Below are 23,474 nucleotides of genomic sequence, written 5' to 3'. Positions count from 1 at the left end.
GCTCTATACCAAACAYGAGCTCTTCATTTTGGCCCTTAGCAGCTGACTGACGAGTCAAGTCACACTCAGCCAAACCAATGTGGGTTTGCTCTGGCATTTAAGGCAGAGTTGTAATATCTTACAATGCTACTGATTTTATCACTTAAGCATAGGTAAGGTTAAGCACAGGACTCCACACTGTACTCTCAGAAACATTAATGACCTCTATTATAGGACCGATACAACAACATTTTGGAGCCGTCTCACAGCATAGAAATGGAATTTCTTTGTTCCYTTCTTTCTTTTCTTTCTGTTCTTTCTTTTCTTTCTGTAGATCTGAGAAGCTGTAACTCACAGCTATATTACTGAGTTTAAAATAACACTACAAGTAAAGCAAGGGACAGCCTTCCACTCCACCTTCTTTATTAAGTTAAATAATATATCATCACTTTTGAAGCCCCAAAGTGCAATGCTGTCCCTGAAACTATATTTAGACCAAGTTTGCCCAGAACAGGCTCTTGCAAGGAAACTTACCATGCCAGCATAGCTGCCTTGGCTGCAATGCTGTTTTCTAGACAGCCCAGTTTGCCAACAAAAATACCAGATTCTGCCTCCCTGCCCTAGCTGAGGTTGCTCTCTGCTAGAGCAGAGGCTACTGCTCTGATTATGGCCAACTGCCATCCGTCACCAAACAACAATGCAAGAGAAACGCAAAATAATCCAAACATGGCTGTCTTGCTGGGTCTACTTTGCCAATAAGAAACAATAGATAAATAAATAAAATAAAGCAATTTGTCAACATCACTCAAGTAAGCTTTTGGGTCAAACTTCAGGGAAGTGCCAGGTCCAAGTGGGTAACACTGTCAGTTCACTTTTTTAATATTCCTGAAATTACACGAACATTTTGCCTTAAATGAAGACCAATTTGTTGAGCACCAAATCTGTAGTTGAATAACCACAAGATATGATAAACATAAGATATAAAAGGATCCTAAAAAATAGGATAAACTGAACATCATTTATATTTCCCAATAAGAACAACAATGTTGAGGAACATTTTTAAAATACTTGAAAATGGAGAAGATGTAGGCTTGTGCTTTTTCTTTCACAAACAGTATTAAAAAATGGTAAATACATGTATTTTTCAATTTTACAAATATAAAGGCTATCCTTTTTTTTCCTTTTGAAGGTCCAAAAAGCATGGAAACTATCCTTTAACTGAGGGGATACGACCTTTAATAGCGAGTGAGACCTTTCAGCCATTTCAGATAAAAGCTAAAAATAATAAAAGAAGGAATGACTGACCATCCAGCTGTGGTTCATGTCATACTACCTACCCTCTGCGGCTASCTAGATTATCAAGATATAATAAAAGTTTTGATTTTCATTTGCTCATAGATTTTCCTACTTCAAGTATTATTATTATCTAAAAAATTTCTAAATACAAGACAGCAAGGCAACAATCTTCAAAAACAAAATAAAAATACATTTTGCACTCAGAAGTGCAGTGATATTGTGGAACAAATGTTTTAGTCAGTGTCTACTTTAACATTAGCTATGAAGACTCAATTCACATGATGGGTAAGTTTGACCTTCTGCCTCAACTGAGTGACTACACCGTCTCTGAAGCTTCAAAATGAGATTTGTTCAAATAAGTTCTTTCAAAGTTTACCTTAAATAACACAGAAAATTAACACACAAGTTACTGAATAAGATGCTAATAAGTAATAAGACAAGAACAGCTCAAGACAGTTATTCTCTGAAAAGTTCGCCACTAAGGAGAACAGAAAGCCCAAAAGACAATTATTGTTTTGGAACTGTACATTAGCAGGAGCATCCTGCTCCCTCCAGACTTGAAAAAAAACCTCCAGAAATAGGTAACTTTGCAAGTCTGAGCAGAACATACAGCTTGAAATAGCAGATGTGTCTTCAGTAAACCTACAGAAACCACTTATCAGAGTTAAAACTATAATTATGGAACAAAACTCTACTGATTAGGATTACTGATTAGGAAGTGATTCCAGTTCTTAAATAAAAAATTATATGACCCAAGTGAGGAAATCAATGTTTCATAGTTTTAAACTGAAGCCAATTAATTATTTGGAAACCTAAAAAGGTTCTTTACTCGTTTTAGACATTATCAGGCTGTAATAGGTATCTTAGAATATATGTATATCTCCATTAAAAGGTGTTATAGCATCCATTTATGTCTACTGTGGTTAAACAGAAACAGTACATTTACACAGAAAAGTGCATTTGATCTTTTAGCATTTTTTTAACCTGGTTTACCTAGCAGCTAAAATTGGATGCTTTTTTCCCAATTTATTTGCTCTGTAAGTTGGAAACATTCTGTATCCAATCTGCAACTTTCCCACAGGAACTGCATAGAAAACTTCTATACAGTTTTAAACAAAGATTTTAAAATAGTCTACCTTCACCTTGAAAAGGCTACTAGCTGTTATGTTAAAATTCAGTACGTCTATGTTATCTAACACCTCAAGTGTTGAAGCACACAGCAATTTTTTGAGTTTGATACAATAATTATACATAAAGCCAGAATGACAACCACTTACATTTAATTGTTGATCAGAGAAATATTCATACCGTTCTAGATGCAATAAAATACTATTCCACAGACAACAGTAAGAAGTAGTGTGTTAYACCATGTGTCCTACACAACCTTTGTGAATATATGACCTTTAAGTTGCTGAAGGTTGCCTCAGAATTTGGCTCAGTTCAGGCAAAACATCTGTTCCCTTTGCAGGTATACTGTAAGGACTTTTTTCTCAGTTGGATTGAGAGCACAGCAAGTGAGCCCTTTTCTGACCGATCATATAGACCCCGGCATTTGTAAATCAAGCTCTGGGCTGACAACAGCAGGTCCACATTCCGTCACCCCTTCTCAGCTAGCAAGGCCATTTGACTGCTGTGAGAACTGCTCTTATCATGTCATCAAATCAAAGCATGTTGAGAAGAGGGAATGCAAGAGGCATCTGCAGAATTCCCACAATGTAGTGACTTTGGAACATTGACAGATGCATCTGTCATTTTATACCTTCAACTAACCTGCTGTCCGCTGGCCTGACATAGCAAAGCTGTCCAAGAGTAACTCCAGCTCTCTCGTGTTGTTTTCACACGTCTCTGTTAGAAAGGCCTGGTGTTTCTTGGCCTTTATTTGACAGGAGATACAGACAAGACAAGAAGGAGAAAAAAAAAGAAACCCATTAAAATAGTAAACAGAAGAAATACAGATCACAATGGTATTTTGTTCTCCTTTAAATGATTCCTGCTCTTATCAGTTCTTTACGATTTCATGAAACCCTGAAATATGTTTGCAATAGGATTTAAGGCTTCCAGTAGCCAGAATAAGTAATATTTTTGGTTATTTTAAAACCCAATCCTAATCTTCTGCTTTAAAAATACAGTGAAGGCTAATTAATTGCTGCCTATTTATGCAAGCAATGAAATCTATTGTTACACCCTACAAGGGCATCTAGAAAGACACCAAACTACTGGCAGACTGGCTGGAAATCCATGATTTGGCACTYGGTCAAATCCCACACCTACTCTTGTTGCAAACCTGCCTACTTCAATTGTTAATGTCTTCCGTGCTCAGTGGAGCTTTCTCCAGTCTCAAAAACTTCTCCTGAAACACGGAATACAAAGAAGCAGAATCCTCCAACTCCTAGAAATGACTTTTCTTAAAGTAAGAACTTCACTGAGTAGAGCCTATCTTTCACATTTAGATATTGGTTGTATTTTGAAGGTAGAAAGGCTTTATAGCAGAGATTTATGATTGAACAGAAACATTGCATGAAATCTCAACTTACATCTGACAATAAAACCTGCAACTCTCACAGACTTTAACTACAGATTCATCCATGACTCTGGTCAGAATGAAGTTTCTATTACATTTCTGTAGAGRGGCATTCATAGGTTTTACTTTTCAAACAGACTAGTAATTTAATGTTCTGCTGACAAAATGCAACATCCCTGGTCAGTTACATGAAGATATAAAAGAAAGAAAAAAAGTCAAGAGGCAACTAGGTATAGCTATCTTTTCATAATTTTCTTAAGTCAAAGATCATGTTTAAAGATATCTCATTACTCCTAATTTCTCAGTTTATTTTTATTCTGAGTTATAGTACCTATTTGCATCATTACCACTTGTATTTTATTATGAAAGTTTAGTCTTTTTGCACCAGAAAGAATCTTGCCCTCTTTTCTGTATCATAAACTACTGCTGCAACTATGCTTCATCGAATATACAGGATCTAGTCTATTTCTCAAGTGGGGAAACACCCACTGCAAGAAAACTGCTAGATGCTGGTAGCAGATAACTGGCAAGCTAATTCTCTGCAGTGTTCCTCACTATTCAGTTTAAATATTTTATAAATTTGCTTTACTCTTTCAATTTTAATTATATGTACTGTATATCAACTAATATATTATTCATATGTGTATTTCAATGTTAGGTCCCCTGTAGCATTTACATGCTTTTCCTTGTATAAGAATTTCCACTATATTTCATATGGAATTTTAAAACAATTTATTCAATTACATCCAAAAATAAATATTCTTCTTCCCTGTATAGAACTCTCTATATAAATAGATACTGTATTTCCTGCATACCATCTAATAACATTTTGTAGGATGCAAACATTAAAATCATTTGCCTTAATATATTGACATCATCTCAAAACCTGCACATATTACAAAAGTATGAGAACACGATCACTATTACAATAAAATAAATATACTCTTTCATATTTTTTAAAAACTCCAGTATAAAGTCAGACTGTATCTTCCCTGAAAAATCTTTTCCCATGGGAAAATATCAATTTTTTAGGATTTTTCTATTTTCCCATCCAAGTACTTTCCATCATTTGAGTTACCTTACTGCCAGTAGTCAGTATATTGCAGCATATTTAGTCTTGACCACTTTCTGTGCTCACTGCATCTAGATTCACTATGATAGTTTCAGCATTTCTCAACAGTACAAAAGATCAAAAGGAAATTCCTTAGACTTGCTAGCTCTTCTATGTATTAGCTACAAACAGTTTAGTATTCTTCCTTTCTAACTTCTGTTTTGAATCAATTTCTGCAGTTGTTACAAATTTAAGAAAACTGTAAACTACCATGTTGGGAATCTGAGCACAGGTATGAATCAAAAAGAGTCTAAACAYAGAAAAAATATTTCTTACATCCCACTGAGAGGTATTTAATAAGGATGTACAATGTCACAGAATCACAGAATAATTTAAGCTGACAGAATCTCTGGAATTCATCTGATCCCACTCCCCACTCAAAGCACGGACAGCCCCACAGCCAGATTAGGTTGCTCAGGACCTTGTGCAGTCCAGTTTTCCGTATCTTCAGGGACACAAACTCTACAGCTGCTCCAGGACACTCGCCGCAGTACCTCACCGTCCCCATGTGATCTTTTTTCCCACAAGGAATTTCCCTTTTCCAAGAAGCGCTTGCACTGTGTGTTCCCACTCATCCTTTTGCTGGGCACTCTGAGGACGGTGCAGCCCTGCCATCTCTATAAGCACTGGTTTGGAAGTTGATGGAACTGGAGATCTCCCTCAGCTTTCTTTTCTTGAGGCTGAACACAAACTGCTGATAACAACTCTCTGCTTCCAAAAATGAAAATGGAAAGGAAAACAGATTCCACAAGGACTGCAGAAGTCAAGCACACAACCAACGGCAGCTGCTGAAGGTGCCTTCTTTCAGGTYTCTCTATCCCATGTGAGATTACCTCCCTCCCATACTGCTGCCCAAACTCACAGCTGTGTGAGGGGAAGCAGTTCCTGCACAACTACTGTGGATTTACTTGAGGGACTGTTCCCCAGGCGGCTTCAAGAGGGACACAGGGTGGCAGGGCTCTAAACACGAGCCCATTTTACAGAAAGTTTACGAGCCCATTTTACAGAAAGGTGGGAAGGTGCCTTTGCAAAGCCAATTTTTAGGGGCTGACTAAGCATGTTTTCCACAGCTGTCCTGGTCGGGATGAGCCATCCATGAGCGTGCAGGAGATGCTCAAAGATCACCTCCTCCAAGCTCAAAAACGGGCCATTCTGACAAGCTGCAAGTAAAGCAAAGGCAGCAGGAGACTCGCAGGGACACGAACCGCCTTCCCAGCCCAGGGAACAGCCCRTGCAGCCCCTAGTCTGAAGTGCCCCGTGGGACTTTAGACTCAAGGAGCACTGGGAAAACTGCTGGAAACAGCTCCTCACTGTTTGTTTTCCTGTGTCTCCTTCTGCATGTGGACTCACTCACTTGGTTCACTGTAAAAGTAGAAGTAGACTATGTGGTGATGCCAGAGCAAGTGACAAAGAACAATGCACAAGGCCTCCAAAAACAGTATGGTTCAGTCACTGTCTGAGTAAATGCTTTACAAAAGTGCTAGCATGTGCACCATGCACAATCTTTAAGGAAACAAAGTGGCACAAATGTGAAGCTGCCAAGCATGAATACTAAAAGAAAACCAACTCCCTCCTATGAAACAAAAAAAACAAAAACAAACAAACAAACAAAAAAAGACAGGCAATTTTTAAAGCTTTTTTTTGATACCAATATCCAAGTGCTGGGATTTCAAGGTTTGACTGACTACCTCTATTTCCTGAGTAAACTATGAAATTGATTGCTTTTTACAAGGTTATTTAGGCATATGCTTAATATCAATGGGTTTTATTTATTTATTTCCATCTATTTTAGAGACTGAAAACTCCTCCTAAATTGGGAGACAAAACGAACTATTAGGTGGGTATTGGGAATACTCTACCACGTAGTTAAAAATAGGAAAATCTAAAAATTAGATTCACRTTTTGCCTTTGAGTAGCAGATTCTGTTCATTAGAATTTGTAAAGCACRATCATAATCCTTAGGTTGCTTTATTTTCTGCTCAATCAATACTTAGGATAGTGCAATTCTTAACGGCTGTTACTTTAAGGATAATATAATGACCACCACTGGCAATGTACAGCAACCATGTTCACAAACACAAAGGTCCTGACTTCCAACTTGTAACCAACGTAGGAAACTGTCTGAACACACAGAGTACGTGCACACTGCATGCAAACACACCTGCAAGAGGSAGGGATTTATTTGCCACCAGGAATAGACAGACAAGCCTCAGGTGTAATCCCCGGCACTACTTACAAACTGATTACACTACTCCTGGTAATGCCTGTATAAAGACAAGTGAATGAAAACACAACAGATCCTAATTAAAAGACATTTACAGTAAAATACACTACTCATAAGGACAGCATTTTCTCAATATACTCTATAGTGAACTGGCAAGTTCCTCAAAATTCAATACACATTTCTCATCAAAGAAAGGTCACCCTCTTGTTCACTGCTACAAACTAGAGACCATCCACTACCAGGTGACAGAAATCTAAACATCCTGAATAACTTATAAAACTATTCACGACACCTCTTTTTCTTCTCATGGGGCAGGAATAGGGCTGGCATTGTTCCAGTTCAAATCAAGWTCTGAACCACAATGGTCACTCTTCCAAATTCCTGTTTCTCAACCACCAAATTCTTAAAACCCTCACTGGAAATAATGACAAGTCTGAGACCAATTTCCTTACTAAAAGCACAATGGAAATTTTGAGATCTTGCCACGCTGAACATTCATGAGCAGTTGTGTTTCATACTAGCAGATCCTACCACATTTGATCCATGCAAATTTCTGGCAAAGTTCTGCAACATGCTGATATTTAAAATTAAAAGGAGCATAACTACTTTACTGTGTATTAAGCTGGCCACAAAGTAAAATGCTCTTTTCAAAGCCTTCAGAGAATGTATTTGTTCCCCATATTTGATCTGCTTTTCCAAAAACAAAGAACTTTCATTGATTTGGTATTATTTCCTGAATCATTTTACAAACAAAAATATTATCTTGTATTACAGCAAGCCATAGAACATGAAGTTATCAGTCTGCAGTGCAAAGGATATACTCAGAATGTCTAACACTAAAATGAAATACAGGAAATGAATGAATAGATCAAAAAWGCAAGATGCAGAAATAAAAGGAGGAGAAGATTCAAACATTTTCACACAGCTTCGGTATGAGTGTAGGGAAGCCTGGAAACAATGTTATCTATATTTAGTTTTTGCTACAGCCTTCTGTTTTTTAATTTTGGGAAGAAAAATAGCAAGAAGCTTTCCAGACTGAGTAAACAAGACCACACACAGTCACTACTGCTTCCCAAATAAACATGAGAGTCTTCAGGAAAAATATYAAGCCATCCAAGGTGATAAAAATCTAATTCCATGGGGGCAAGCAACAAAACTGCCCAACAAATGAGTATTTTTTTTTACCTGATCAAGATGGTCTTGTGGTTTGAAATCATTCCAGCGTAACACTTAAAAACAACCAGCCCTGTGTGAACACGATGCTTTTCTCTTAACTGAGACAATCTATTCTGCAGTTTTTTCCTTTCCAGTTACATACTGCTCATTTTGAGTACCCTATCTAGCGATGCTGCCATTTCTCCTGAAACTCTAAYCTGCCAAAATATAACACACACTTCACTAGGGTACACAAGAAAGAAAAGAAAATTGATATAACAGCGTTAGCTTATCAGTGAGGTTCTTACTAGAAGCTTGTCAGCTTTAACCTATTATTTTAAATTAATAAATATCATTTTAATATATAATAAATCCCAGTCACTACGAACAACAGTTATAATACATAGATGTTTTTGCCTCTTCTTCTTCCTTCAGTACCAAACAAGAAGACTTCTGCAAAACAACCAGGCCACCAAATATCTTTCAAGACCTTAAAATCCACTTGCATGGAAGAAGCTGTAAACCTCCMAAAAGGAAGATGATAAAGACTACAAACTTTATCTGTTTTTTCAATTTATTATTTATCARTCTATCTAGGGAGTGATAGCACTGCAACAACATATGGAGTAATTCCGTAACCTCCAGGACTAAAAGGGCAGATGAACCATTTTGCATTGCTTGAAACGCAGCGATCCGTGTTCTCTGAAGCCACTGAACAGGTGACTGCTCTGCCATTCACTCACAACTTCTTAAGTCACACTAAGAATGGCCAATGAATACAATTTTGAAAGAAAAGCAAGTGCCAGCTGTTGAAGCAGTGCCCTAAAATATTGGCAAGAGGAGCACAGATTGATACATGAGAAATGAAAATACCTATCTACAAAACATCATAATGATTCTTCTATTTGCTCTGTTTTCAGGTAACAAAACAAACAGGAATCATCTAGTCGGAAGAGCCCGACAGCCTTTTCTAAATGCAGACTATAGACCTCCACAAACTAAATTTCTAGCTGAACTAAAAAACATGACATACCTAGAAATTACATGCTGATTAAAGATAATACTCATTTTATGATCAGTGATAGAGAATCCACAACCCATAGGTAAGTTTACTTTGAGAGCTACTGTTATTTATAGGCTCCATTTCTAATTCAGCACTAGGTAACTTGGAAAAAAAACTCTATTTGATTATCTGTAGCCAATGAAATTACAATAATTGTCCACGTAAATCTATTTTTCATCATGCAGTGCCTGCAGACTGCAAACAAGTTATTCCTTAAAGCTTTTCTATTTTTCTGATAAGTGGCTGAGAAGACAGCAAAAAGTCTAAAGATCCTTTGATGTGGGTCCCTGCTGCTTTTCACTTATTAGCACAGTATCTGTCAGGAATATGGCAGAGACCACAGTTAGCTTTCACACAYATAGCTTCAAGAAAYAGAAAGAGCAAAAATTGCAAGGCACTATCAAAAGTTTACATTGGCCAAGTATGGAAATACTGAAAGTCATACTCCCACACTACAAAAGGACAGAAGGCTTTCTAGATTACTCAGAAGGTCTTTGCTTCATCCCTTCTGCTATGCATCACAATGGGGAAACTCTTACTCAAACTGACAGCGAGGAGAGATAGAGGAAGAAGACGCCAACAGATCACATTGCAAAAGAAAAAGGTTTCAGAAAACAATCTGCTAAAATTAACATACCAATATGTTAAATACACACCAAACAACAACAAAAAACTCCCTCTTTGTCACCTTCAAGCATGTATTTGCAAGCAATTTGTACAGCTAAATCCTTAAAATTAAACACAAATTGTTATATGAAATTGAAATAAACCCATGACAGTGGGTAACAAAGCTTGGAGAGGAAAAAAGGTAGAGTAGAAAAAGAGAAAAAAATCTCTAGAAGAAATCACAAGCCACATCTCTATCCACTAGCCTCTTCTCTAGTAACATAAAGACAAATTACTTGTCCATTCATAGCAATAGTTTCAAAATATTACTTTTCTACAGATAACTATTAAGYTAAAAACAGTGTATCATTTCAAATTGGCTTATTTATACATTTTAACAAAACTCAAACAGGAAGGTAAAGTAACACTGTGACTTCAGTTATGTTAACACAATGGCAGAGGTTTTTCACTGCTCAGTGCAACGAACTCATTTTATGTTCACACTGTGTTTAAAAAAAAACTAAGTGCCATAGGGCTTACATCTTACCATTGCAAGTTCATTCTGTACTTCTTTGAAACTTTTTTCATTATCCCATAGTCTCTCAGAGAGGTCTGTAATTATCTTCTTCTTTTCTTCAATTTCCTCATTCAATTGTTTGTTGGTGGAAAAATACTCTCTTTCTAATCTGAAAAATTTCAACATTTAAACACTTTTTATCAAGAATACTTCTGTCAAGTGCACTATACATTTTCAAATATAATCAACAGCACATGTGATATTTGCATGCCAAAAGGCTTCAAAAGCTGCATTTTTTTTAAGTGAAAACAAGTTCTAAGTTACTTCCAAGAAAGATCTGTCAAGTAGTAGTATCTTCTTAGTCACCAATGCTGGTAATGGGTGGGAGCAGCACATAAAGGCCACTGTCTTGCACAGGAGCAAGGCTGGCAGAAGGAATGTGCCAACCTGAGTCCCATGGAACACAGGAAGGAAAAGACCAAGTCCTGCATTTAGAAAGGAAGATCTTCCCTTACAACAATATGGTTGGGAAGAAGCTCTTCCTTTTGCAAAGACTCCTAGATCACGGGGAACAGCAAGCTAATGAGAGCAAGCAGCAGGAAGGGCTAACAGCATCCTAGGCACTATTAACAGCAGTAGCCCATAGACCAAGGGAAGTGATTCTCAGTGTCTACCTGATGGTCACTGCACCCCATGTGGAAGTGTGGTGGCCAGCTTTGAGATCCCARCACAAGAGAACTGTTGATAATCTGGAGCGAGTCTAGGGCAGAGCCATCCACAGGGTTAGGAGCACGGGTGTAGGCTGTATGAGAAGAGGCTGAGGAAAAGCCCACATTCATTCTCAAAAAGAGATTGCTCCAGAGGAACCTAACACAACCCTCCAACACCCAACGGGAGGCTATGARGAAGACAGAAGCAGGTCCTTCACAGGAAAAGGATGAGATGAGGTGGCTACAGATTAAAATCGAGAGGTTCATGCTAGAGATAAGTAAGTTTTTAAACATTAAAACAGATAAAGGTGGAAAGGATCCCACAGTGGCTGAGCAATCTCCTGAGGAATCTCATAACTCATCTTAATTTTCACAAAAGGTTGGACTACAGACCTCCTGCAGTGCCTTCTAACCTACATTGTTCCCTAACATAATTCTTAATAGTAGGAATACCTGGATTTCCCTGTGTTGTATCTGCTTCTCCTATATCTGTGTCTCCTTAGAACTGAAAGTGATTCAGTGTGCTTAAAGTCCTTTTAACTTGTAAACCAATATTATCACATTTGATCTTAGGCTTATTTCTTCTAGTTCAGCATAACTAACATATAGAATAACTAACATATTTAAGTGGTATTTTATCAGTCTTCAGAATACATACCTACATGATGCTTCTTCAACCTCTCTAAAATGTTTTAAGAATAGTAAGTAAATACCTGAATTTGGCTCTTCCTGTCCTAAAAAGTGGCTCCTATCCTCATATTTCTAAGAAATATAGCAAAAGGATTTATGATTTATTTTGTAAGATGCTCCATCTTTTCAAGGAAAGTAAATTCACAGGGAGAGCCAAATTCCCAGTTGCTTCCAATTTACATAGTGCTACTGGATTTGGAGTTAATAAATCATACAACCCAGAAAAGTCTGTTTGCTTGGTGTCAGCTATTACTTTTTTTTTTTTTTTTTTTGAGAAAGTAAGTTCTTACAGCTACATAAAGTTTCTGCCTTTGGCATTGTTAATGCTACATCAAGACAYATGAGTAGGATATAAAAGTGTTCTAGACCAAAAAATGGAAGTTTCRAAGGCTTTCCAAGAAAAAGGCTTAAAGAAGCTTGTAGGACCCCTTTAAGAGAAGGGAAGATAGGTTGCCAAACCATGGATTGAAAGAAAAAGACGTTACCTGGAGCCCAAGACCACAGCTTGAAAAGCAGGTCTATCCCTTCACTCAGAAGGGATAAGTCAGAGCATAACAATGGCACAGGAAACAAAATGGGCAGTATATGACCACCACAAAAAAAATACCTCAAAAGAATTGAATACAGTGATGATCTGAGATCTGACTGTCATTACTGATCTTCATAGAGCTCTGGAAAGTCAGGGATTTGGATAAACAAATTCTGTTTCTGTAAGCTGCTAGGACCACCTCCAAATGTGTCTGTTAAGTTACATGTACGGGAAGATCTGCAGTTCTCTAAGAGCACAGAATTTTCAAGATATTCAGGTAGTAAAAGCTACTACAATTGCCTAAATSAACAGATGATGTGAAACAGTGAAGACTGTTTGCATATTAGGTAAAACTATTTTAGTGTGCAATATAACACACAAAACCAGTGAACAGGTGTTTTTAACAGGCATGAGTTCTTTATTGTACCAAAACAAAAATGAGGATAATCCATATCTGCTTTCCTGTAAAAGTTGTAGTAACACAAGCACTTACTTCTTTTTAATCACCAACACCAAAGCTCTAATGCAATTCATACCTTATTCACACTTAATCAAAATAAACATGGTCAGATATTTTGTGAAGTATTGCCAAACAAGAAAATTATATTTTTCTCTTTCCCCCAAAACATCCACTGTGCCTCTAGATGAGGACATTCATAGAACCAAGTTTTAATAACTATCACACAGTTGAATAAAAATATATAAATTAATATTTTCTGAACAGCTTAATGCAGATTTTAATAATTGCCAGCTTGTTTTATTAATCCAAAAATAATATATAAAAAAACAGATCTTGTTAAATTTGYAAATCATAGAAACCTTAAGGTTGGAAGGGACCTCTAAAGATCATCTAGTCCAATCCCCTGCTCCAGCAGGGACACCCAGAGCACGGGGCACAGGGCGGCATCCAGGCGGGTTGGGAAGATCTCCAGAGAAGGAGACTCCACAGCCTCCCTGGGCAGCCTGTGCCAGRGCTCTGGCACCCTCACTGTCAAGAAATCTTTCCTTAAGTTCCTGTGGAACTTTTGGTGCCTCAGCTTGGGGCCGTTTCCTCTCGTTCTGTCAGTGGGCACCACTGGGAAGAGGCCCCCCCCCTCCTCCTCACTGCCTCCCTTGAGGTGTTTATAGACACTGATCAGGTCCCCCCTCAGCCTCCTCTTCTCCAGGCTGAACAGATCCAGCTCCCTCGGCCTTTGCTCACAGGGCAGATGTTCCAGGCCCCTGATCATCCTGGTAGCCCTGCGCTGGACTCTACAGGTGTAATGGTTTACAAAATTCTCAAATCAATGCTTATGCCACCATCCAAAATGCTTCTAATTCTAATTGTTTTAGATTTGACCGTTATTATCRCTTCATTTTCAAAAGATATCATACTAATAAAAAAATTCAGGCCTTAACCTTCTGATATTGATCCATTAAAGAAATATAATTTATATTTTTAAAACATTTAGAAGAAATACAGCAGGGTTGAGACTACTTGTAGTTGATTAGGAATCAACACGTAAAGTGGTTGTTCTGCTGCAGATACTAACAAGCAGATAACGTTATTTCTTGTATAACCAATGCTCTACTTCAAACATCTTCTTGAGATAAAAGCTCTTTGCTCAGCTTTAAAAAAGCTAACACAATTAACAGAAATGGAATGCTCTGAAAGTCTTCATTTCTTAAAGAAAGATTCATATAAATGTGCAGTGCAGGAGGGTGGGAAATTAGGGACTAATGTGATATTACTATGAAACCAACCATCCACATCTCTTCTRAAAAACAGGCACGTCAGGTGCTCTGAGACAGACATTTTATGATTCTTTTATATGGTCAAAAAGGGGTCTAAGTTGAAAGATTCTACCAAGGACAGATATTGAAGATAAAACAYCTTGTATGAACATGGAAAGAATAAGTTGATCAAATAAAGGAATGACCAATATAGTATACAACAGATTAATAAGGATGCATAAATAAAGCTACTAGATGGTTTTCTGAAATTCAGGTCTTTGACAAAATCTTTGACAGGTGAAGCAGAAATTCTGTGACACAAATTGTGTTACTGGTATGCAACTCCTAATCTAAAATACAGCATTTTAAACAGCACTTCTTTTCAGATTCTGGTATTTTTACATAGGGTGGATTTTATATTTCTGGTGTATATGCAATATATTAAAATATTTTATTGTATGTCTTTAAATCAGCTTATACAGAATCCATAATTCGATATGCATTCCACATTAAATAATAAAATCAGAACAGGTAATCTTCAGTAACCTTAACCTTTTATTTGTGACTAAATTAAAGCCCAACATTAATCATGTGTCCATTCACTCTCCAAACAACTACAGAGATAAAGACAATGCATTTCTGCACTTCAAAAGTTACATATTTTCAAGCYATGGATACAATTTCTATAAACTTATGAATTTCCAGAATGGACTGATTGAACACTTCAGGTTGCATTGTCTCCAATTCATGAATCTCATTACCCTGAATTACAAAGAAAAGCCAACAGACCAAATGCACTTGTTTTCTTTCAGAGCACAAGGGATGTGCAGACAGATATGAGGACAGTTGTGAAATGCTTATATGAATCAATGAACAGTTCCTGAGGTTGGGTTGGTCAGCTTCTGCTGCTATTGTCCTGAAGAATCATCACAGAAAACTATCTGGATATATTTCATGCATTTCCACAATGTTTTAAAATTTTATTTCCTTTTCATTGAAGAACAATTTTTTTTAACACGACTCTAATTTGCCTAAATGCTCGAGCTCACATTCAAGTACCTTTTGGCACTACTCTCATGAAAAGCTCCGTTATGTTTATGACACAGAGCTTCAAATACGATACCAAGCACACCTCTACGATCATATGCAAAGAAGGGTTAAACACAGCACACTCAAAAATGCACACAAACTCACCTAACTTGCAAGTAAAACAATTTCCAGTTGTGGTACAGTASTTGCATAAATAAGTCAACATAAACACTTACATGTAATGATTAAACTAATAGAATACTGAAGTAGCTAAATACTCTTTTTCCAACCCATTCTCTTAACTTGGATCTCTTCTCGCTCCCTAACCCTGCACCTACCACCTTTTTACAACCTTTAAATTGTTCCTCCTCTACATTTCACCTATTGTTATCTTTCTTTCTACCTACCAGTTCTAGTTCTCTCCCTCTTCCTAGTTCTCTGCCTCTACCTAGTTCTCTGTCTTCCCGTACCATTCTTGAAATTTTATATCTCACTATAGCAGGTTGAGCTAAGCAGGAGGTACAAGTAATTTTGTCTGTTTTCACATAGATATCACCCCTTATATTTTCCTTGCCAATTCAGAAACCTTCCACATTTATCTAAAAGCTGGAAACTAAGATTATTCACTATAAATAATCTGCCACCTCCAAACAGCAGTCTTAAGATGCCCMTCTAGCTCACTGAAACAAGAGTTAGTGCTTTCATAACAAAGAAATAATGAAAGTTACAGAAAAAAAAAAAAAGAAGTCTATGCACCTACTCCCCTTACCCCCCTCCGAAGCATGAGACAGCCCAGAAGACAGGAGACTGATGGCTGGACCCATTCACATGTTGCACTGGCAAATAATCTATAAAACAGATCCGTTATTTTCTTTACCTTCCCTACTACCTCCCAGTATGAACGTGTTATTGGTGGATTTTCTAGAAATTTTCTAGAAACTACAAAGAATGTAAACTATACATGGTACACATGATTTTCAGTATGATCTTAAATTAAATTTAAAAGATAACTTACATATTGAGTTTTTCCAAGTTCTCTTGGGCATTGCGTTTTTCTCTCTCATATGCATTTTCTACCTCTTTGAACTCTTTCTTGATCATTTCCAAATTTGAAAGAGCTTCTGCTTGGCTGGCTTTTTCCACCTGCAAAGCTCCTTCAAGATCTCGAATCCTTAACTAACAAGTCATAAGAAAGCAATTAAAGCAAGTTAGGAAAACTACCATGATCTCTTATGTTGTTCTATTTCAAGATAATCATATCCAGGACAACAACATTACAGAGTAAGAAGTGTGGAACACTTCTTCTAAGTGTATTAATTAAGTGTATTAATTAATTAATTAATTAATTAAGTGTATTAATTAATCTTCTAAGTGTATTAATTCTTCTTCTAAGTGTATTAATACAGTCAGTACAGAGCAGAAACAAATGATAAAATACATTGAGAAAAAGCATCTCTGAATATCTTTCAATGGCATCTGTGTTTGTTCTTTGTTTTAATTATTAGTRAAGGAAACTTTTTGCCAGGGAGGTTCTACATTTAAAGTGGACTCACCAGTGTGGAATTATTTTCCCTTAATTAAAAGCATGCTCAAAAAACCCATGTGCATCAATAAACAATAAAAACTTATCAGTCATTCATCCATACAAAACAGGTTGCCCTGTCAGTTCCTTCATTATGTCAGTTATAAAGAGAGTGGGAGGAAACGAAAATAACAAAATCTTTCCATACTACTAGTATCTAGATTACAACTAGATAACTAGTATCTAGTAGTACTACTAGTATCTAGATTACTACTACTAGTAATCACAGCCTTAAAAAAAAAAAAGTGCTTGCAAATAGAGAAGTTTGAAAAAAATAATCAACAGCAGTAATTAGTTTTGTTAGCTATAAAGTAAAATAAAAATACCAAATTCCTTTCCAAATTTAGTTTATAGTAAACCCAATGTGAAAGACCTGATACTTAAGGTATGATCACCAAGCAAAAGTCATTTAAATTTTTCATATCTGATTTTAAAAACAAACTATGATTGCTTTACTAGTTGAAATTCCATGTGATTAGCTTAATACAAAGATTTATTACTCAACTATATCCACTTTATACATCCGCTGAACTATATCAACATTTTCTCATATAATCAATTCTTACCGATAACTGCTTCTATCATAATTTTGTTTGAAGATGAAATCTACTCTGAATAATCATGTTTGAAGCAGGAGTTTAATGATGCATTGATTAAGATTCCACTCATAGAAAACTCAGAGTATGCACTAAATCTCTAAATAATATTAATAAGCACCCTTCCAAAAATATAGGACAGAATATTGAAATAGTACTAGAATGTTTAATTACCGAGGAAATTTTCCTTTTGTCATATCTTCAAACAGTGGAAGAAATTCCTTTCTCAAGCATACAGTTGGGAAAATAATTATTTTTAATATTCATTCCAATAATTTTTAAGTTCCTTGAAAAATAGTTTTTATACAGTTTCTCTTCCCCCTAGTATGCTGTTCCCTCATGAATCAGTTATTACAACTTTAAGACTCCTGCCACTAATATAAAAAAATAAGTAAATTCTAGTGTCTTAGAGTCTTTAGCTGAAGCAAGCAGTTAACGTATGTTCGGAAAATTGTATCTTTAGAACTCTATCAGTTGCTTCATTGTAAAGTTTCACAAAATATTTACAAATAAGTTTACCTGGATGATTTCTGAATTGAATTTGGACTCCAAATGYGCAGCTCTCTCTGCTTCAATATTTTCTTCTAGTTTCTTTATTCTTATAGTTGCTGTCTGAAAATACATTTTGAAGAAATATAAGCCTAGAAAATGCTAGTAAATATGAAAGAGACTGTATTGCACCTTCCGAAGGAGCACGGAGGACTTCATGCTTCAACCAGCAATGGCATCTGAGTTTCTTGTACTTCATAACAGTTAGAATTCACAACAAGAAATATATATAGCTTCTAAAGTTCAAAAATTTACATTCCTGAAATATTAAAATAAGGTTTCTATTTAGCTAAAAAAATATATGCAGCATTATGTTACTACTACATTTTTAGAATGAAGAGWAAGTGCCTGGAGTTAGAAAGCAAAGTGATCAATTTAAACATTCTGCCTATTAACCTGCTATTTGCTTTATCAAAATTGTTACTTGGTGCAACATAACTCCATCCTATACATTCCAAAACACAACTGAGATACCAATATGATACCTGTAATTTTAAGAACAACGAAGTTATGGGACTTGTTCGGTAAAAAACTTCTTTTTTTCCAGTTAATATGACAGGAACAGTTTCTCTCTATTGAAAAATCCACAGCCTCTGCAATGTCAGAAAGTACTAAACTAGTATTTTATGGATGTATTTTTGATCTGCAACCACTCTGTTATTTTTTGTGCTATTGTCTAGAAAATACCAAAGTGTACAAGATGTCTTTTAACAAATATCCTGACTCATTCTATTGGTTATCACATAATGGARTATCTATATATGCATGCAGCATTCACATAATACAAATTGGTTGGATTTAAACTGCTGCATCTTTCTTACCCACTCTTTCAAAAACATTTTAGAAAGAAAACAAAAACAAAATAAAAATCACAGCTATGCTAACAGTCTGCTTTGCAATTTGGAAAAGCCAAAAAAGATTTAAAAGTTAAATAAGAACGCAGCTCATATTTCATTTTTATTTATTGAAATTTGAAGAAAAAAATCCTTCCAAGTTGCATTAAACACAAGAAAAATCACTGATGTGCATGTCTAGATAGAGGCCTGGACAAATAATTTTATCCAGAGTAAGCAATTACATAAAATGTCGTGCAATTTTAACTGAAAAACCAAAACAACAACAAAACCACATGCATCCTAAGCTGTAGACCTTGAGTTAAATACAGGAGGTGAAGAGGAAGAAGTTAATATGTGCAAAAAAAGCCAGTTAGGACAAGCATATTTAAGGTTGCATAAATACATCCACAGCTACTGATTCTGGGAATGTGAAATAAAGTAGTAGGTATGTCTGACTGTATCTTGACTCCAAACATGTAAGTGAAGAGAAAGAAACACTGGCATCATGAAAGAAGTTCTTGGCAATGAGTGTTAATCTTTATTTTTCTGTTGACCAGAGATTTGGGGTACCTGATGTGGGGGCAGAACCAAAGGAAAACATTTTGAAACCGATGTTCGTAGAAGATATAGTTAAAAACAGCAACTTCCCAAGCATACCRTACACAAAGTGCTGTCTGAAAGTTTAAAACACACCTCTTTGAAGAAGTTTTATCTACTTAACACGTAATTAAAATAATTTTTAAAAATASTGCACAAGTACTCTCCTTGTAGTTACAAGCTTCCAGGACAAATACTTAAAAATATCTTGGTTTAGGGATTCTTCTTCTCTGGAGATCTTCCCAACCCGCCTGGATGCCGCCCTGTGCCCCATGCTCTGGGTGTCCCTGCTGGAACAGGGGGTTGGACTGGATGATCTCTAGAGGTCCCTTCCAACCTCAACCACTCTGTGACTCTGTGTGCAATCTTCCAAACAATCTACTAGAACAGAGTTCCTACTCCCCAGTACCCTTGAGGTAGAGTTTCTGAATTACCTACAAGAGCAGGTTAGAAGAGCTTCCTCAGCATCCTCCAGCAGATCAACATCTGTTAACATAACTATTTTACAAAACAATATTGCCTGTCTGGTAAAAGTAGTAAGTGAAAAATAAACATAACTTATCTGGATTTTGTTTCTTCTGTGAGAGTGTTTAAAGAATAAAACTGGATAAAGTTTGATTAAAAGAAAAAAGGAAAGTGTGAGGAAGATACCCATCACAGCATTTAGAGGGGGAAACTTTTCGGCTGGTGTGCTCGAGTAAAGAGCACTGTGTCTGTTCGGGAGGGAGTGCAGGGAAGTGATTCTGCAAATAGAGCTTTAAGGCATACCTTACTAATTCAGAAGTCCTGCATTGCATTTGACTACTAAGTCAAAGCACTGCTCCAAATGAGAACTCTGCTCTCTCAACCTCTGTTCAACTGAAACACCACCTGAAATGGAGGAGACTTCTCCCTGCTCCCTGGAACAGGGACCCTGCATTAGGTCCAGAAAAAAAAAATAAAAAATGAGCACAGAAAGATAAAAGCAACAGCTTGAATCTTTGTATCTGCAAGAAAGAAAAACTGAGACAGTCATTCTCCAAAATGAAAAACAAATAAATCTTTAAAAATAGAGTACATTTCAAAGGAAAGAAGATTCCTTGAACAAACACAACCCTTTCTGACTGCCTGTACTGGTGAACACTAACTGCAAGGGCAGGGGAGGTGATCCAAAGGACATCCAAAAACACAGAAACASACGTTTGAGTCCCAAAGAGCATCCTGGAGCAATGAGGAAAAGGATGTGGGAACAAAAGAGATACCCGTAAGAAGTGGCAGTACCTCACTCTGTGTGAAGAGGGACGATTTCATTTTAAGGACATGTCTGCAGAAGGTTCATTAGCCTGAGCTATCACACGTCACTGAAATGTTAAGCAGCAGAATATCACACCTACAAAAGGGATGCACCGGGAACACGAGCCTTTCAGCTACAGGGATTCCCAATGAGTTCTGGAATGAGAGACAGGTTCCCAGGTACAAGCAGAAATAGAAGGCASTATGTCCCAAATACAGCCAAAGGGGTATAAATTCGAGACTTTGCTGACCAAGSAGCAACTAAAAAAGCAGACGGCTTTCCAAAGGCATTCAAGTAGGTTCAGCTTAAACAAGTTCAAGACAATATACATCCCACTCCCCCAAAATATCACTAGAATCACAATATCTGTGGACAGATAAATACCATCCGACTGACRGTCTCCTAAATAATAGGTAAGATGAAAAGATGAAAAATTCCTAGCAAGGTTAAGAAACTCCTACTCTTGCTTCTAATCTTCACCCAGCTCTACAGTTTAATGCTTTAAAGACAGTTTTGTTACACATTTTGCCTTTAAAATTGTTTGTCAGAGTTTCAGAAAGTATTCGGGAGAGAATATGTGACCTACTCAGTATAGATCACTGAAAGGGACATGACAGGAACTACCACTAATTTTGTACATTGCTGTAAGTCAAAGATCATGAGTAAACTGTATTYTCCTCAACTATGTCAGAAAATTACTCACGTAAACCTGAGCATTAGCTTACCAGAACAAACAGTTGTCTTACTCGGAGGAGATTCAGATGCTTAAAAGTGYTTCCAAAAAAATTACATATGTAAATTGAGGAAGTATTGTAGATGTTTTCTGTGTCTGCCAAAGTAATGAATTTTCCTTTTTTCTAGGTTCTGTGATTTGATTGATGCATCTTATGGGCAGCCATACGTTTAGCAAATTTAAACAAAGTCTCATAGCAGCAAATAAGAAATTACTGGAGGGGAAAAAAGGAAGCTTCAGGAGGGATATATAACCAGCTAAATTAGCACATAAGCCTGGTTAAGCAACAACAACAAAAAGTTACTAAATACATTGAAACTCAATTGAAACTTGCTGAAAGAAAAAGTATTTTGGAATTGCTGTTTAGTTAAGTATATATAACCATCAAAATGAAGGAATTATGGATGCGTAATCACTAGCGAAATCACTGACATGGTAGAGAATTAATTCGCTATCAAAGCAAGATGGACAATAAAAATCAAAGCTAGATAGATTATCCACTCTGTGAYGGTAAGAAAGAAAAATATACTTTAATATTTAAGATGAACAAATTTCAACCTTATCTTAAACAGCAAAGATGCCTGGGATCTACTTCCATGATAGCACAGAAAGAAAAAAAAAAAAGTGGCTTTTGTGAAACACTGTATAAGACTTAATTGACTTTTTTAAAGCCATTTCACTTACTACAAGCTGTAAAATTTGTGAGCAATCATGCTACATGCTTACTCCAGGTCCTTAAGGTTCAATCACTTTCCACTGTTGCATCCTGTTGCCAATGCTAAAGTGGTTTGTAGGATACATTCACCATATGCTGACATTTTGTAGTACCATTTTCCAAACGTCTAGCCTTCTCAATGCTTCAACCCTCCTCCAAGTATTGCAAGAATGAATACTGAGCCACTGATTAAAAGAAAAAATAAAATAAATAAAAAGAAGTGTAATTCAGTATCTGAACTCGTCCTATGTCACTTTAACGAAAACCACATGTTGATATTTGCAGTTACATCAAAATCCCTTTCCTCAGCAAATAAATTACAAAGTAACAGGAAAAAAAAAAAAGAAAGAAGGATGTATTAATAAAAACTTCTAAGCTTAAGTATGCTAAGAAGTGATTTAAACATGCTAAGAAGTGATTTGTCTTTCCTGCTTTGTTTAGATCCCTTCAACAGGAATTTTCGACCTCATCCTACCAACAAGTTGCCAGTTCCCCCATGAGTGAGGCCTAATCCCTCCACGAAAAGCTCAGCCAAAACAAAATTTCCCCCGAAAAGCATATATGTGCACTTCATATCAGAAYTGTCACCCATTCATCCTACTTCTCAGTTTCCATATTAAAATATTTTTTCCTGCATAAAAGTGCATCACTGTAATTCATAACTTAAACCAGGATCTTAGGTCTGAGCAACTCTTTGGGAGATGTGCTGACCATTTCCACACAGTGTTAGAAATGCTGATACCTCTTGATCATGGTAAGGTGGAGCCATCTCCTGTTCAGATAATAAACAGCTTTATTGCAAATATTAATTGCAATGTAGRCATTAAACTAAAAACATTTCTTAACCAATTAAGCAAACATTCTTTCAATCAAATAAAGCACTCAATCCTCAGTATAAGCACTCTACATAGCTGAAGCCCTGATTAATATGACTCCTTGCGAGGGAGCCATACTTGGCATGCTCAGGATACAACACTGAATTCTGTAGAGCCTATATAGAGGGTCTATTATAGAGTTTYTATACAGGGTCTACAGGATTACCCATAGCCTTGACCTGAGGACAGAAGTGAAGAGTTAGGACTGCTAGGCTGAAACAGGTTGGTTACCCTGAGATAAAACACAAACCTTTTCTGCCACCAAGCTGGGAAATGTGCTCACTTCTGGTGAACACACCTGAACAGCTCTCCCCTTCTGCTGCACCCCAACAGGAAGGGGTTCTGTTCTCCTCTGGTTCCCATGCTTGAGAATATGGTAAATGACATACACAGGCATCACCTGACAACGTGACTTTATACAAGCACAGAGGAGAATAACATGTTTTGTTACTGAGAGCTACAGCAGACAGGATTCAAACAGCTCTGGTGTGTAGTGCATGAGTAAACAGCCTTGAGCCTGGACTTGAATGRCACGACATTTCATGAGATGAGGCTTTTGAAGAGGAAGGCCCTTC

General features: G+C 36.7%; 1 protein-coding gene across 1 annotated transcript in view; it reads right to left on the bottom strand.

The window, feature by feature from the left end:
* The window catches only part of CCDC171 (coiled-coil domain containing 171), a gene marked incomplete at its 3' end in the record, with an annotated part of 67,710 nt that overhangs the window by 25,572 nt on the left and 18,664 nt on the right, over nucleotides 1–23,474 (bottom strand). The window contains exons 7-10 of the mRNA XM_026052743.1: nucleotides 17,841–17,933; nucleotides 16,159–16,319; nucleotides 10,503–10,641; nucleotides 3,046–3,148 (exon numbers count right to left, since the gene is read on the bottom strand). Of these exons, the coding sequence (XP_025908528.1) occupies nucleotides 3,046–3,148; nucleotides 10,503–10,641; nucleotides 16,159–16,319; nucleotides 17,841–17,933 (496 nt within the window). The remainder of the gene's footprint in view (nucleotides 1–3,045; nucleotides 3,149–10,502; nucleotides 10,642–16,158; nucleotides 16,320–17,840; nucleotides 17,934–23,474) is intronic.

Source organism: Nothoprocta perdicaria, unplaced genomic scaffold, assembly GCF_003342845.1.
Source record: "Nothoprocta perdicaria isolate Ctin4 unplaced genomic scaffold, notPer1 scaffold_90, whole genome shotgun sequence".
Classification (NCBI taxonomy): Eukaryota; Metazoa; Chordata; class Aves; order Tinamiformes; family Tinamidae; genus Nothoprocta; species Nothoprocta perdicaria.
The sequence above is the reverse complement of the archived record's forward strand: the minus strand, read 5'-3'. Positions and strand labels throughout refer to the sequence as shown.